The 14,653-nt window shown below is 40.0% G+C and overlaps 1 protein-coding gene across 2 annotated transcripts in view; it reads right to left on the bottom strand.

Annotated features, from left to right (window-relative positions):
• LOC133111398 (piezo-type mechanosensitive ion channel component 1-like) overlaps positions 1-14,653 on the bottom strand; it is a 63,265-nt gene that overhangs the window by 38,394 nt on the left and 10,218 nt on the right. For both annotated transcript variants that reach the window (XM_061221726.1, XM_061221727.1), the window contains exon 2: positions 4,683-4,778. In XM_061221726.1, coding sequence (XP_061077710.1) covers positions 4,683-4,778 — 96 coding nt within the window. The remainder of the gene's footprint in view (positions 1-4,682; positions 4,779-14,653) is intronic.

Below are 14,653 nucleotides of genomic sequence, written 5' to 3'. Positions count from 1 at the left end.
GAAAAACACTAATGGCTAAAGACCAGGACACATAAACTGCACAGAATTCCCACAGCAGATGCTGGGCGTTATCCCTGGCCTATTTCGATTATTTACAATTTGTGAGTGGTAAGCATAATAGACTTTAGAACTACCTTTTATGAAAGATCAATGTAAAATATTTGATTTCACAAGGAAACCAAGGCCCTTTTAAGCCAAAACACACAGTGGAACAGTGTAGTTTTTGTTTATTATTCAATCTCATTTCATTTATTTTCTCTAATACCCTCAATTTACTAAGAGGGCCTTTCTGAAGAAGTAAAGCTAAAAGTGTTTGCTTTTTTCAGCAATTCATACGTTTTGATGGAGTGGGCAGGGCCGCAGGTGGGGGGGGGGGGTCAACTTGGGCACTTTGTCTCAGGGCCAGACTCAAGGGGGGCCCATGACATGGGGTGTAACTATTTTTAATTAGTTATAAAATATATTGGGCAGGGCCCTCCGAATACATTTTGTCCTGGGCCTTAGAATTCATAGCTGCGGTCCTGGGTCTGGGTAAACAGCGGGTGGTATTAGAGGGGGGTCTGAACGGTTGGTGGCATGGCCCAGGATAGGGTGTGGTTTTCTGGGAAGCATGAACAGCATGGGTCGAGGCCTGCGGAATAGTTTTCCCCTCTTCTTCCACAAAAAGCACACACACACACACACACACACACACACACTCACACACATTTACTGCTTGAGAGGGGCTTCATTATGCTGCCAGTGGCTGACAGTGTTACCAACTTGAGATATTTCACATCCATTTGAGGTCCCACTCTGCTTGAAAACATTTTTCGATGGTTTTGGGCGACTGTTTCTTTACTCAAAAGGTTTTAGTAGCCAACCCCTTTCATTTTGGGAGAGCATAGACAAGCTTGCACTCTCTTATGAGGAGTGAGCTCCAGCCATCGCTACTTTTCACACTGCAGTCCACCACCGACAGTGAGAGGCATACACCTGATACAAAGTTGGCCCATGCAGACTGCAGGCTGAAGAGTCTCATATATGAACAGACGCAGACAAATGCACAGACTGAAATCCTACCTCCCAAGGATATGTCAGAGCCAACTGTGTGGCATTCTGCTGGATTATAAGAAGAACTAAACAATAACACACATACACATGCATGCACACACATATACACATGGGCATATGCAGGCAGAAGTAGACATGCACATACACCCACACACAAAGCTCCCATTCATGCACTTGAGTGAATTCAGGGAAAATCCCCTGTTTGATACCCTAATGGCATCCACAGCTCAATGTGGAAGGTGTGAAAGTGAAATAATGTAAATGCATACACATAGCTAATTCTTGAGAAGAAAACATCAGGTTAATAAATAAATAACACGGGAGCTTCTTAATAAAATTTAAGACCTACCATTTTACAAGACTTCATCTACTGGGAGATGACGTACAACAAAGAAAACATCTTTCACTCATATTCCTGACTGGGCCTAACCATGGTTATGATTTCCTGTCAATTACAAGGAACACTACTTTGAGAGAAAAAGTGGTTCCATAAATTACAGAAATGAAATGTGTGGAAATTACTGCTTTTTGAGTCATTTAAGCATGTCTGGAGAGCATATACCTCTGTTTTACTGTGTATCGTTGGATTGAGGCCACTGCTACATTCAGAGGTGAAAAGTCCAGGCCCAGAAAGTAAAAGTCCCCAGTATTTGTTCCAATCACCAATATTTGCTAATTAGCACACTTCTTCAGCCAGGAGGTAGAACTAATGAGTGAAATCAGCTGGCTGAGTTTATGGGTTGAAGAAACACTGGGCTGGTCAATAGCTAAAATTGTCTTGTTTCTAAGCCAAGAGAAAAATCCACATGAAAAATAGGGTTCCAGTACTTGCTGCGTGTGGACCCCGAATTAGCTGCTCTTGGACCCCCCTCTATGGGAGCACATTAATCTGACATAGGTAATTAGTTCCACATTACATTAAAGTTATCCATTTATGTTTAGACCAGCAGGTATCTGATAAAGTAATCTGTGTTCGGGAATGAACATTGGGCAATAGTGGATGCTTTTGGCAGGGATTTATTTTACACAATAGAAAGCAAACAATTTAACAGAAAATAATTTTCATGAGCAATATCACATAGAGTATTAATTGAAATGTGCTTGGACTGTGGCAGAGTTCCCAGAAATTCAGAAAACTACCAGGAATCTTCTCTAATATTACAGTTAAATAATAACAATATAATCATCACTCAGGGACCCAAAGGTGGACAGAGAATTATAACTGGAAATATAGTCATTCAGACACAATGGGTGGTGGGGAGTGATTGGTACAGTACTGAGGCTAAGTGAAAATAACTCCTCCAGGAATCATGACCCAAGGAAAGCCATTTTTCCTTTCTACTGCTTGAACAAACCCATATCCGAGATTCAATAACAACAGTAAGGTCATGCATTATAAACAAAGAAGGTGACGCCATGTTTCCGAGACTGTGGAAGCCCAGAATGTCTTCAATCTTCAGGCTGGCACTGCTGAGGTCTCCAAGCTTTCCCCCTCACTTCCCACACACCCCACTACATTCCGATCTGCATGCATCTGGACTTCCATGGTTCCCCTGCCAAAATGGGCAGTAATCCAGGACATTAAACAACCAAGACACTTTTTATTATACATCAATGCAAAGTTTTCTGGCAAGTTTCTCCACCGATTTTCCAACTGGGCATTCTCTGATATTGATCCTAACATAAATCTCACAATTTACACGTCTTAATGCCCAGGTCATTCTTCTGCATCCTTAATATTTGTGGATTAATTAATCCACCAAATTAAAAGCAGAAATTCATGGCGGGGACACTGGGCCAATATTAGACACAGACATTTTTCCCCTTCCTGTTCCATGTTTATTTTTTAAGAGTCATGAAGGTAGAATGACGTCTGATCCATTGTGCGTCTTACTGCAATCAGGAAGGAGGACGTGAGGCCACGGAGGGTGAATGGGTCGATAACTTGGACAAACAAACTTTCCAGGTTGGGTAGGGAAGGGTGTGCATGGTGACCTGTGAGCTCCCTATTGTTTGAGAGCCCTTGTGTTAGCTTTTACTGTGACAGGGCAGGGCAGGACGTGCAAAATCACTTCCAGAGCTCAAATTATGCTGTTTATTACCATTTCATTAGGAGCATGTGGGGAAATTTGCTGGCGTGAATTAAAGCATTCAGGTAAAGTAAACCACCAAATTTGTCAAACTATGCTTATTTAACAGGCCCTATGGGAATGAAAACTTTTTTGTGTCATGTAAAACAAACTAAGGGCTATTAAGTTGTATTTCTACAGATGAGTGATTTATACATGTCTGAGACAAGACATCTGGTGTATTCCACAGATAGCATCTGGAAAAAACTAGAATATTTCAGGAAAGCACCATGCAACTTCATCTAAACTGAGCTACAGGGAATTTAAATGGGCCAACTGGATTTTCAAAGCTGGCAGAGAGAAAATGCTAAACAATGGCATAAAAATCACAGTAATAAAATCATTCAACATGTGTATGTTGTAGTTCTTGTTGCTGGAACGGCATTTCATTTTATCCAAATTCACAAATTTTCACATTTCATTGTTTCCTGTATTGCTGCCAGTGCAACAGAAGATTACAGGCCTTGAGCACTTAAAAGAGACATGAATTCAGCAGTCTGCTGCATGGTGCGACAAAGCTATCTGACAGAGCTAACCAGAGCACAATATCTAGTTGTGTCATTGGTAAGTGAGCTTCCATCATCTTGGGGGTGTAGGCAGGTGTAGGAGAGGATGCATAATGAGAGAATACGGTAATGGACGCTCCATTATCACAGTTCAGTTCTTCAGTTTCAACCGAATTTCATAGGCAGGCATATTGAGAACTAAATCCCCAGTCCATCTCTGTGCCCAGCCTGGCACTGTCCAACCTCCTTCCCCAGATGGGCACCCAGCTGCCAACCTCTGCATGTAAAGAGCCTGCAGAGCCAAACCTAATCCCTCACTAAATATTTTGCCCTTTTAAACTCAACCACCCCAGCAGGTGCTTAAAAATTAGAAGCTGGGAGCAAAGGCATGGCTTAAACAAAAAGCCTATATTTGTTTTATTACTTTTGCAAGAACAAGTCAGCCTGTTCTGAGATTTTAAGTTAAGATGGAACTACATATCTGCAGCAAAGTGTAGCAGTGTCTACACTGATCCTAAAAGGAAAATCAAACCTTTTCTTCTTGCAACTTTACCCATTGAAAATAAATATGTCTGTCCTCCAGATACATCAAACGTGGTAAATAACTTAACAGAATCGGAGCATCTATAGCAAATATTTAAAAGAATTATCACAGTGAAATAATCTTATATAATGAATGCATTTTACATACATAGGCAACTACAGATATGAAGCTAACTGCAGATGTATTAAAATGTATTTCATTTCATGCAATGTTCATACAGTGTAATGTTGTTTTACCACAACTGGAGGAAGCAACTCTCAAAATGGTTCGTTCCAGCACTGATTCACACTCTAAAGTAATGGCAACAAGTTATTTACCACCAGAGGGAAAAGGGGACAGTGCATGGTTCAGCCACATAAAAATAATAAATAGTTAGGTCTTTGCCCCATTAGTACGACCTAACATGTACCCATAGACCAGTGAGCTGAATATGAGATCATGTTCTCTTACCTTGTAGTGTTTGTTTGTTGGGGCAGGGAAACCATGGCAACAGCAGCAGATACAGAAGGTAGATGAGTGATAGGGCATTATACCGAAACAGGCAGGCTGAAAAGACAAAAAACATTAAGACAGCTAAATTAGTTGCCAGAAGATTTTGAGACATAATGACAGGGACACTTTGCAAAGGTCTGTTCCTGATACAGTAGAGCAAGTGGTGTTGGAGAGCACTTTATTAGGTATTTATTAGACTTATTTTTTGTACTTATTGTTTTTCTGTTGCTGTAGCCTATCCACGTTCAGAGATGCTCTTCTGCATACCACCAATCACATTTATCCCCCATTCTGACAGTTGATGTGAACATTAACTGAAGCTCCTGACCCGTATCTGCATGATTGTATGCATTTCCCTGCTGCCACACAACTGGCTGATTAGATAATCGCATGAATAAGTAGGTGTAGTGTAAGTAAAAATGTTCCTATTAAAAATTGCTCGGTGACTGCATATACACACACAAATACACAAATGGCAAAGCAATTTTTGAAGAGTGGAAACAATGTGGATATGCCAAATCACACAAGATTTTATTCCTCTCTGATTTCTCTTTAATCAGAGAGTGCTTTAATCCCCTCTCTGGTATTGCTTTGTAACTCGAGACTTTTACATGCTGAGTTAATTTCGCCTCGGATCCCTGAATTGCATCCCTTACTGGGAAACAGACAGTGGTGAATAAAATCTCTGGCATTCTGTACCACCCAGACTAGGCGCAGTTCACAAGCCTTGGTAAAGCCACAAACAAACACACAGCGGGATGTGAGGGGACCATGCTGTGCTGTGCAGCATGGGACAAATATATTTGATGAAGACGATGATTACTGTGCTGTCTGTAGAGTTGACGGAGGGGATTCTGAAAACAGTGCAACCTCCTATGAACAGCAGCCAATTGGCTTTAATCCCCACCCACTCCTGTGCTCGGACTATAGCCCTCACAGTAACTAAAGCTTGGAACTCTCAGCTCTCTGTTCCCCCACTGAGCCTGTTAAAGCACTTTCAAATGTATTGCAATCAAGTACTTCACTGTGTCTTCTGATCCAATCATCAGTGATTTCCAAATATTTCGTAAGCATGCCATTACTACTATGTATTTCAAATCATGAAGCAAGCGTATACTACAAAATTTGGTAGATCGACTTTGACAGAACCTGGAAGATCTGCCCAATTTGACTCCAATTGACTACTTCTTCTTGGTGTCAAGGGCAATTATCTAATCAAAGGTTTCCACCATAACTCTTTAGACAGTTTAGACAGAGCTGGATACTTGAGAAGCAGGTAACTGGCTATCTGGCAATGTACCCCTGCTGTTGTTTGACATACAATAAGTTACAGGCACATGTAAAACAAATCAAATTAAAATCGCAGTAAACAAATATTTCACCTTCACCTTAAGTATCGCCCCTTTTCTTTATACAAGTTCAAAATTACATACCCAAAATAAAATGGCTACTATTCTCGAACTCTTTTGACTACAGACATAATTCTGGTGTCTTCTGAAAGGTAGCCTTTTGCGGTTTGTTTTCCAAGAGTCAGAATTAATTTAAGTATTACTAAATCAAGGTTACAAAATCTCAAACACAGTAGAAGTTTTTTTGGATTGAAAAGATTTTCACTTTTTGAGTGGATACAGATTATTGTAGCGGTGCCTAGGGCGTTTAGAAACACAATGGAGCCAAGTCACAACAGTGGACAAATCCCCTTTCAAATTTGATGACAATATCACCAAATATGAGCATTCTGCATTCTGTTTTGTCTAAGCTATGTCTAGGCAGTTTTCCAAAAAGGACATATACAGACTGCAAAAGGACACATGGAAACTAAATTATATTATGGGTCTCATAACGTGTAAAATACAGTATTTTGCTTACTAAAGTATAGAACTGAAAAAAGTGTTTTTCCCCCGCCTGTCACCCTCCCCCTACCTCTCCCTCTCCTTGTGCTCTCCTCCGATAGCAACAGGTTGAGAAGACTGTAAAATAAGTACAATAATCACAATGATAACATCTTGTATACTAATATATCCATTGAGGTCCGTTTTTGTCAAATACCCAACCCCCATCAACAAGTCAAGCACATTCCACAATTTTACATGCTATTTACTATTCAAAAGCAGGCTTGCTCCTTATTTATAAACATACTGAATCATAATAATACAATATTTTGAGAATATATTTAGAGAGACGAGAGATTCCTTGGAAGTCCATCAACAGTTTCTGCCAAAGCATAATAGTTATGCTGTATTTTTTGCTCATGGATGGGGATCACGTGCAAATGGATTAGCAATACTGGTCAGATAAAGACAACAATGATCATTCCTCCATAGAAATAGACATTTTATCAACGTTTCTCCGAGTTAGCACACTTTTATAATCGCATTATTATGCATTTTTTTGCTGGACCCTTGATGTGAAAAGGACACTGACATTACCTTATTTTGCGTAGTATAAGGCGAGGTCCCCCCATGCTTGTTTAGCCACCCACATATTACAAAAGAAGGAACTGTTGTCACTAAAGCATCTTTAAAAAAGTAATACAGATTGAACCATGAGTTTTAATGCTTTCAAACGCTTTCAAATCTTGTTACCATAGTGATTTCCACTGTTACAAAAGGAATGCATGCAAAAAAAATGACTTCAGCCCAACTCTGGACTTAAGGGGTTAAAACTACATGAATCATCTTAGGTACAGGTACACTGTCTTGCAGTTTTAAAAGAAAATCAGCTTGAGAACTAGGCATAATTATTTTGCAGTTTCACTTGCTTCTGGCTCTCCCGGTACTCCCAATTTTTATGTGAAAAGTGGCCTATTACTTCATATTTACTTAATGTTATTTACAAACATTGTCTGCAACATACATTTCTTTGGAAAATGAATGTTCTGAAATCTCAAATCTGCTCTTTTCTACTGACAAAACAAGAAACAAAAATTAACATCTAAAATCTAGGGTGCCTTTACACAGTACTGTATATATTATATAATAAGGGGTGGGGTATTAGTGTGCCTAAGGCGTCTGGCTGGACTTTTCCATGTCAAATCTACCTTTAGATCAGGCAGAGTGCATGTGTGCCCTGTAAAAGTCCAGAGGCGTACTCTGTCCAGACACTGTTGCCTGTCAGGTGTGGTGGCAGTCATTCCTGTAACATTTTCGCAAATGCAATTTGGGAAACAAAGGCATGCTTTATACTCTTAAATGAGCAAATGAGTCAGCAGTTGCTACTTTCGGTACAGCAAGCAGAATGTGTTCTTCAAAACAAATCATAAATCAAATAATTATGGGGATCCCAAAAAAGCAGCATTTATATACTGTTGGTTCTGTTAACATAGGTTATTCTTCCATCTCCTTCTGGATCCTTCATTTGACATCAAATTTATTTGGGCAGCACATTAGCACATTGCCCAGGACATTTACTGGGGCAGAACATTCTCAAGAATCATTCTCTTTCTCATAGCATCAACCACACAGCCCTCATTTCTTAAACTTTAACACTCATTATAACTCATGAGTTGGTACATTGTAACACTCACGTTCCAAATGGCCAGTGACATAATATGGCTTCTAATCTAATTTGTTTCCCAGCTTTGTCATAACATGTGGCCTGAATTTAATATTTTAACACAGTAATGAAGAAACTGAAACTGCAGTTATATTGGGAGTATTCAGTACAGAGTGTCTGCATGCAATGTCTGAAGGGCCAATCTACACAAGGGACAACCCAAGAGTTCATTTACACTGATTCAGGAGTTAAAATTGCATCCTTTAAGAAAAAAAAACAGAGACTTGAACTGATTACCATATTCAGTATCATGACTTTTATAAACATTGCCTCTTCATTACATACTATTTCACAAATAAATAAATACATAATAAAACAAAGGGCCATTCCTTATAAAAGTCAATACTCTGTAAATTTAGAACTATTGCTTCTCACCTTCCTACCAACGATACAAAGGGAGAAAAAAAAATCAGTGGTCCACTTTTTACAGTTCCAGCTGTAAATCCCTCCAGTGCTCAAAGAGAACCTTGTGAACCTTCTCTGTAGCCATCAATCTTTGTCCTGTAGCTTTAAATCTCATATGTACAGTCCAGACAGTTGCAAAATGACCCAGTAAAAATGCTTTGCAAAAATATGATGGGTGCTTAAAACAATTTGATTAATGGACTGAAATGCAACTGAAGTGAAAGTACTCTATGGATAAAGATGTCAGTTTCTGTCTGGACTTCCCTTTCCCAGCAGCATTATTTGAAAGGGGAATGACATTCCCTTTATCACTTCAGTGTTTTTCCAGTTCAAATTCATATCAATTTCACAATAAAAGCAGCACAACCAGGAAATGTGGGGCCAAGATTACAGGCAACCAATCCTCCTCCTCGGGTTTGATTATCAAGTGTTGAGTGATATTTGTTTACACACATTTGTTTTGGGAAATAAAAAAACAGGTTTTGACTTAAAAAGCAACGCTCAAAAGCACATAGAGGTGGCACGACATGTGTCGCAGTGTGTGGTGCAGTCCGGAGGGAGGCTGACTCTCCAGCTATGTGTCCCCCTGTGCATTTTGAGGATCCCCTGCCATGGTACTCTCTGAGCTGTGATCCCTTCATGCTGCTTACTGCTTTCCCCCTGTCTGAATACAGCACAACATCTGAAATACGGGTAGAGTGTCCACTCAAGCAGACGTGCAAAGCTTCTCATACTCCATGAAGGATGGCTTCAGGAAATTATGGTAATTTCACATCGGAAAAACCAACGAAAGCTGAGGCTGTGACAGCCTCTGCAGAACAAACTGGAGGTGTATATGAGAGAGCATGCTGAAAGCTGCTCTGTTATGCCCTGAGCATTCATTTCAATGTGAAGGTAAGAGGTGTTTGGCCTTTGTCCAATATTAGGCGCTAGTTAAGAGTCTTCATTTATTTTCACCAGACATGAGACTGAGTCTCAATTCAAAAGTGTACTTTGATGAAGTTTTTCATATCCATTCAGTAATCCGGTTGTTTCTGGATACCGTGTACAATTGAATACCTCTGCATCCTCGAGACATGTACCATAAGCCCACAATGGTGTCACTACACACAGCAGGGCATTTTACATTACATAATTGGCATTTGGCAGACGCTCTTATCCAGAGCGACGTACAGTTGATTAGAATAAGCAGGAGACAATCTTCCCCTGGAGAAATGCAGGGTTAAGGGCCTTGCTCAAGGGCCCAACGGCTGTGCAGATCTTATTGTGGCTACACCAGGATTAGAACCACCAACCTTGCGTATCCCAATCATTTACCTTAACCACTACGCTACAGACCGCATTTGGCAGCAACAGTCTCCATCGTTCACTCACACAAAAGCCTCAAACCTCCTCTGCTTCTACAATATCCACAAACACAGCCTCTACCATCCTGCATTCCCACAACATCTATAACTTCCCTAATTCTTACAATAAAGCATGCAGTGACAGGAAGCCTTAATCCTGGCCCTCTCACACATTGCAAAAATATTCCTATAAGTAAATATTTTCCATGTTAAGATAAACATAAATAACCAATTAATACACCTCTACAGCTGACTGAAGGTGATCCTTGACTGGATAGTTCTGACAGTAATTAGTCAATTCAATACTGTAATGTCATTACCAGTCCTTCCATATTCCAGAGGTTTCTCTCTCAAAGTTATTTACTGACCAGTGTACTGTAAAACCTCTCATGAGATATGTCAATACCTTAGGCTTTACAAAGAAACAACACACTCTGAAAATATAGAGAATTTTCCACAATTGCTGAAGAGAAAACGTCCTTTGTTGTTCAGATGGTTTTGATATTATGGGGTGTGCTCAAAAATTTATATTTGGAAAGAACTGTCAGGAAAAATCTAATACAAATAGGCATTTCTCTCAAAAACCACATCCCACTACTTTTAGATACTGTGTGCCAAAAAACAGAATATTAACTCAAGCTTCTTTCCCCTTCTATTTCTCATCACGCAAACCAGCTTTAGATTATTGAGATGCATCCCACATTTAACCCCTTTTCAGACTAAAAAGCTTTATTCATCAGCACTTCCCAATGATATTCACTCCATTGGGATATACGTATTATATTGGCAGTGAATCTGTCTAATATCAACCTTCACATACAGTATAACAACAGTTTACACTTAAATTGCTGTGCTTTTCAATCATTGCTGTGCAGTAGAGCATATTAGCCAGAAACCCATGCCAGCCATGCCACCCACTTAACTGATACACAGAAGCTTTTATGAATATTAATAACAGAATAAGAAGTGGTGGTGTGTCAATGAAATCCACTTGTTTAAGGGCGTACTGGATGCAATTAATTAAACCCCGACAGATGAATCCATATCTCTATAAAGATTACTTTGCTGCCAATTAGTAGGTGGGGGTGGGGGGGGATGTGGTACATGGAAAATGTTACTTTCACTATTTGTTATTTGTCTGGGATTTTCTCATTGTCAGCTTGCATACTACAGGCAAATTCAAGTTCAAGTAGCCTACTTCCAGTTCACTGTGTGTGTTGGATTGGCAGACGAGTTAGGTAGTAGGGGCTATGAAAAATTATAACTTGGTAGTAGCTGTAGTAGAGGGTACGGTGTGATTTATTAGATACAGTCCCCTCCAAAAGTATCAGAACAGCAAGGTCAATTCCTTTTGTTTTTGCTATACACTGAAGACAATTGAGTTTGAGGTCAAAAAATGTACATGAGATGACAGATTGAGTTTATCTAGATTTGTTAAACAATTTTGCAAATCGAGCCCAAGATCTATATAATTGCTCACGTTTAGTGTGGTATTCCTGAAAACACTTAACCTAAATTATATTATGGGTGATGGTATGGATTGTGTGTTTGTTTTTGTGTTGTATTATGGCATGATACATTCATCCATCTGGGGCTTTTGCATGCACCAGATTTGTATAACGGAAGTAAACAAAGGCAGCTTAGCATCCTCTCATTGTATTTTTAGATTTGACTGCCAAAGTCATTATGCATCATAGTGAATTTTCTTATTTGATGTCCAGATTAATATAGCCCCTCCAAAGTATCTCATCGCCCCCAAACCAAAGTTGGCTAGAACCAGAGTTTAAATTCTAAAAAATAAGTCTAATAAATACCTAATAAAGTGAGTGTATATCTAATATTCAAAAAATAATTTATTCCAATATCAAGTCCATATTCTAATTTTCGAACAATTAGTGGGATGATGTTAAAGGCAGATCAAGTGTACTGAATAGCAATTTAATAAGCTGTTTGGTTCAGTACAGTAGATTACTGAGCACCCCCTTACAGGATACAGAACAATACATACTGTGTCCTATGTCTGACTGCTGTCGCCCACTGGGGGCATATACGTCCTGCATGTTAGCCCTGCAATCACTCCTATCAAACTAGCCAGTCCTTGACAGATATGCTGTGCAGAATACCGTTGTTCATGGCCGTGACATCAAACACAGTTCAAAATGAGCCAGAAACTGAAAAATCAAGTCAGGGAGCCAGCTTGGACTCATTGGATTTGTTTCCAAACATGTGCGGTTCCTTGACAAAAGCTGGAAAACTGCAGAGTTATGCAGCTGGCTCAGTGGTGACCTCACTCTGCAGGTATTCAGAAAAGGGATGGGGAGCCCACTCTTGGAAAGGCGGGGGAGGGCTTGCCAGCCAGAAGGTTGTGGAAAGGGCCCAAGGCTCATTAAAGTAGGGTACTGACAAGTGTCAGATTGACCCACATGAAACATAAACCATTTACCATTAAAGGTGATGTCGGCAATTAATAACAAGAGTAATAGGCATGCCTGTCATTATTTTTAAAAGGTAACCGAGTGTGTTTGGCAACCACACCATGCAAATGTATTGATTGCTCTGTTGTTTCAGGCCTTTGTGACATCTGGCAATGCCAATGATGTTAAGCAAGGAATTGTCGTAAATTGTGAGAGAATTTTGCTTTTATGCTTTTTTCCTCCAGTTCACCCCTGGTTTTACCTAAATGTTTCCACTGTGGAAATGTGTCTTTTAAGCCATTGAATACATCAATGATAGCTAGAGGGGCCTATGTTGTCAAAGTCTACCCTGGCAGTGAGCTTCTCTCACTCAGTTCTCTTTGTGAGAGAAGCAGTTACAGTACTTCTTTAAAAACGTGCACCTAACAAAACAGGAATCTAAGGAACTGTTATCCATTAACAATTACCTTTTGCAAAATATTAACCATGGCAATTTAATATGATTTAGTCCAAAAGCACCAAAAGGCCAATCATAGACTTGCAGCACAATTATATAAATTTTATTAATTCTATTATTCTATGCTTCAGGCATAGATTTTTCTTATGTGCCTTATCCCATTTCTACCATTGCTTTCCGTAAAACATAATCCAGGATTTCCAGCCAGGATCGTATTTAACTCTCTTGTTAACTCCCGGCCACAAAGACAATTTAGTGACAACCACACAGGAGAAAGGCCAATTCCACAGCAGTGCTGTAACTCACAGTCATCCCAATGAATAGGCAACACTCATGCAAGCCCATTCCCAGTGACTGAACTGAAATATAGGCTGGTAAAAGACCCTACCCAGGCTGCGTGCGTGTGATGGAGTTCCAAGACCACATCCTATGCCAAGTTCTCAAACCCTATAGAGGACATCTGCCAAGCTCCACACAAGAGCTAACAGCCGGCATAGAGCAGCACTGTTTCTTCCAGTTGTGAAATAGATTAAGAGATAGAGACAGGGAAAATCCCAGGCTGCTCCAATGTACGGAACTGCAAAACAAAATGCAGAGTGCGCAAACACTCCTTTATTCCTTTCCAAGGGCCCCCTTCCCTCAGGAACCTCAACCCACTTGGCATCTCAAAACTGAGAGAATCTTTTCCCACATTTCATTCAGATTGCAATGGCTTTGGATAACAGTCTGTCCGCATCGTGTTGCTTGTGCACTTTCTAATCTTCACTCATTTGCCAAAGATATTAGCCATTCAGACACTGTCTGGGTTACAGTGGCTGGCCTTAACAGACAAAAACAACAGGAAAAGGGCTGTTAAACAGTAGCTCTCTTAGCAGACTTCAAACCACAGATAGGACAACTTCTCAAGGATGATTGAGTGTGTGGGTGTGTGAATATCTGCTCTTGATGGTCTCTTGTGACCAATGATATGGATAATAATGATGTTTTTCCTCCTCATTACACTCCTGAGACAGAAAAATATTTTTGCTGTTAAAATTCTAAATCACTCTGCCGCGATTAAATATGTTTTACCAAAGCAATAGCCAAACCACATATCACCATGACCATTGGACTCATAATGCTCTTAAAACTATCCATAATTACCATACTATAAATAAAATAATGTAAAAGATAAAGTTGAATAATAATCTGGCTGTCAGGAGTGAGGAGTGTCAACACTGCTCGATGTCCTTTGAGCCTAGGCAGGAAACTTTACAGAAAGGTACCAATACCTCTACATATGGTTCTGAAATATTGACTGAATTGCACATAAAAAAATTTTTTTATATTTTTCCAGTTCAACCTTTATTATTATTATTATTTGCCAAGCATGCTCACCCCAAAATTGAGGGCCTCTTGTAAAGCAACATGCAACCTATCTCCACCAGCTCTGCATGCACTCCTCATGCAGGGTGTAGAAACAGCCATGTGGTATAGGGAGATAACAAAAAAAAGAAGCAAAACACAAAAAGAGGACAGGAACGTTCCCGGCCGCCTCCCCCGCTTCTCGGAGCAGCTGGAGCAGGCTGGAGTACGCTGCATCACCTCATATCTCTGGCACAGTCATTCGCCATAAAATGGCCCATAACAAACAAAAGTATCATTCAGCGTGAGGGACAGGCAGCGGGGCTTGCTGCACAAGGCAGCATCTGATATCCGCTGCAACAGAGGGAGGCTGCAGACTGCTATTTATCACAGCGTCAAAGCGAACAT

This window comes from Conger conger, chromosome 15, assembly GCF_963514075.1.
Source record: "Conger conger chromosome 15, fConCon1.1, whole genome shotgun sequence".
NCBI classification, from domain to species: Eukaryota; Metazoa; Chordata; class Actinopteri; order Anguilliformes; family Congridae; genus Conger; species Conger conger.
The sequence above is the reverse complement of the archived record's forward strand: the minus strand, read 5'-3'. Positions and strand labels throughout refer to the sequence as shown.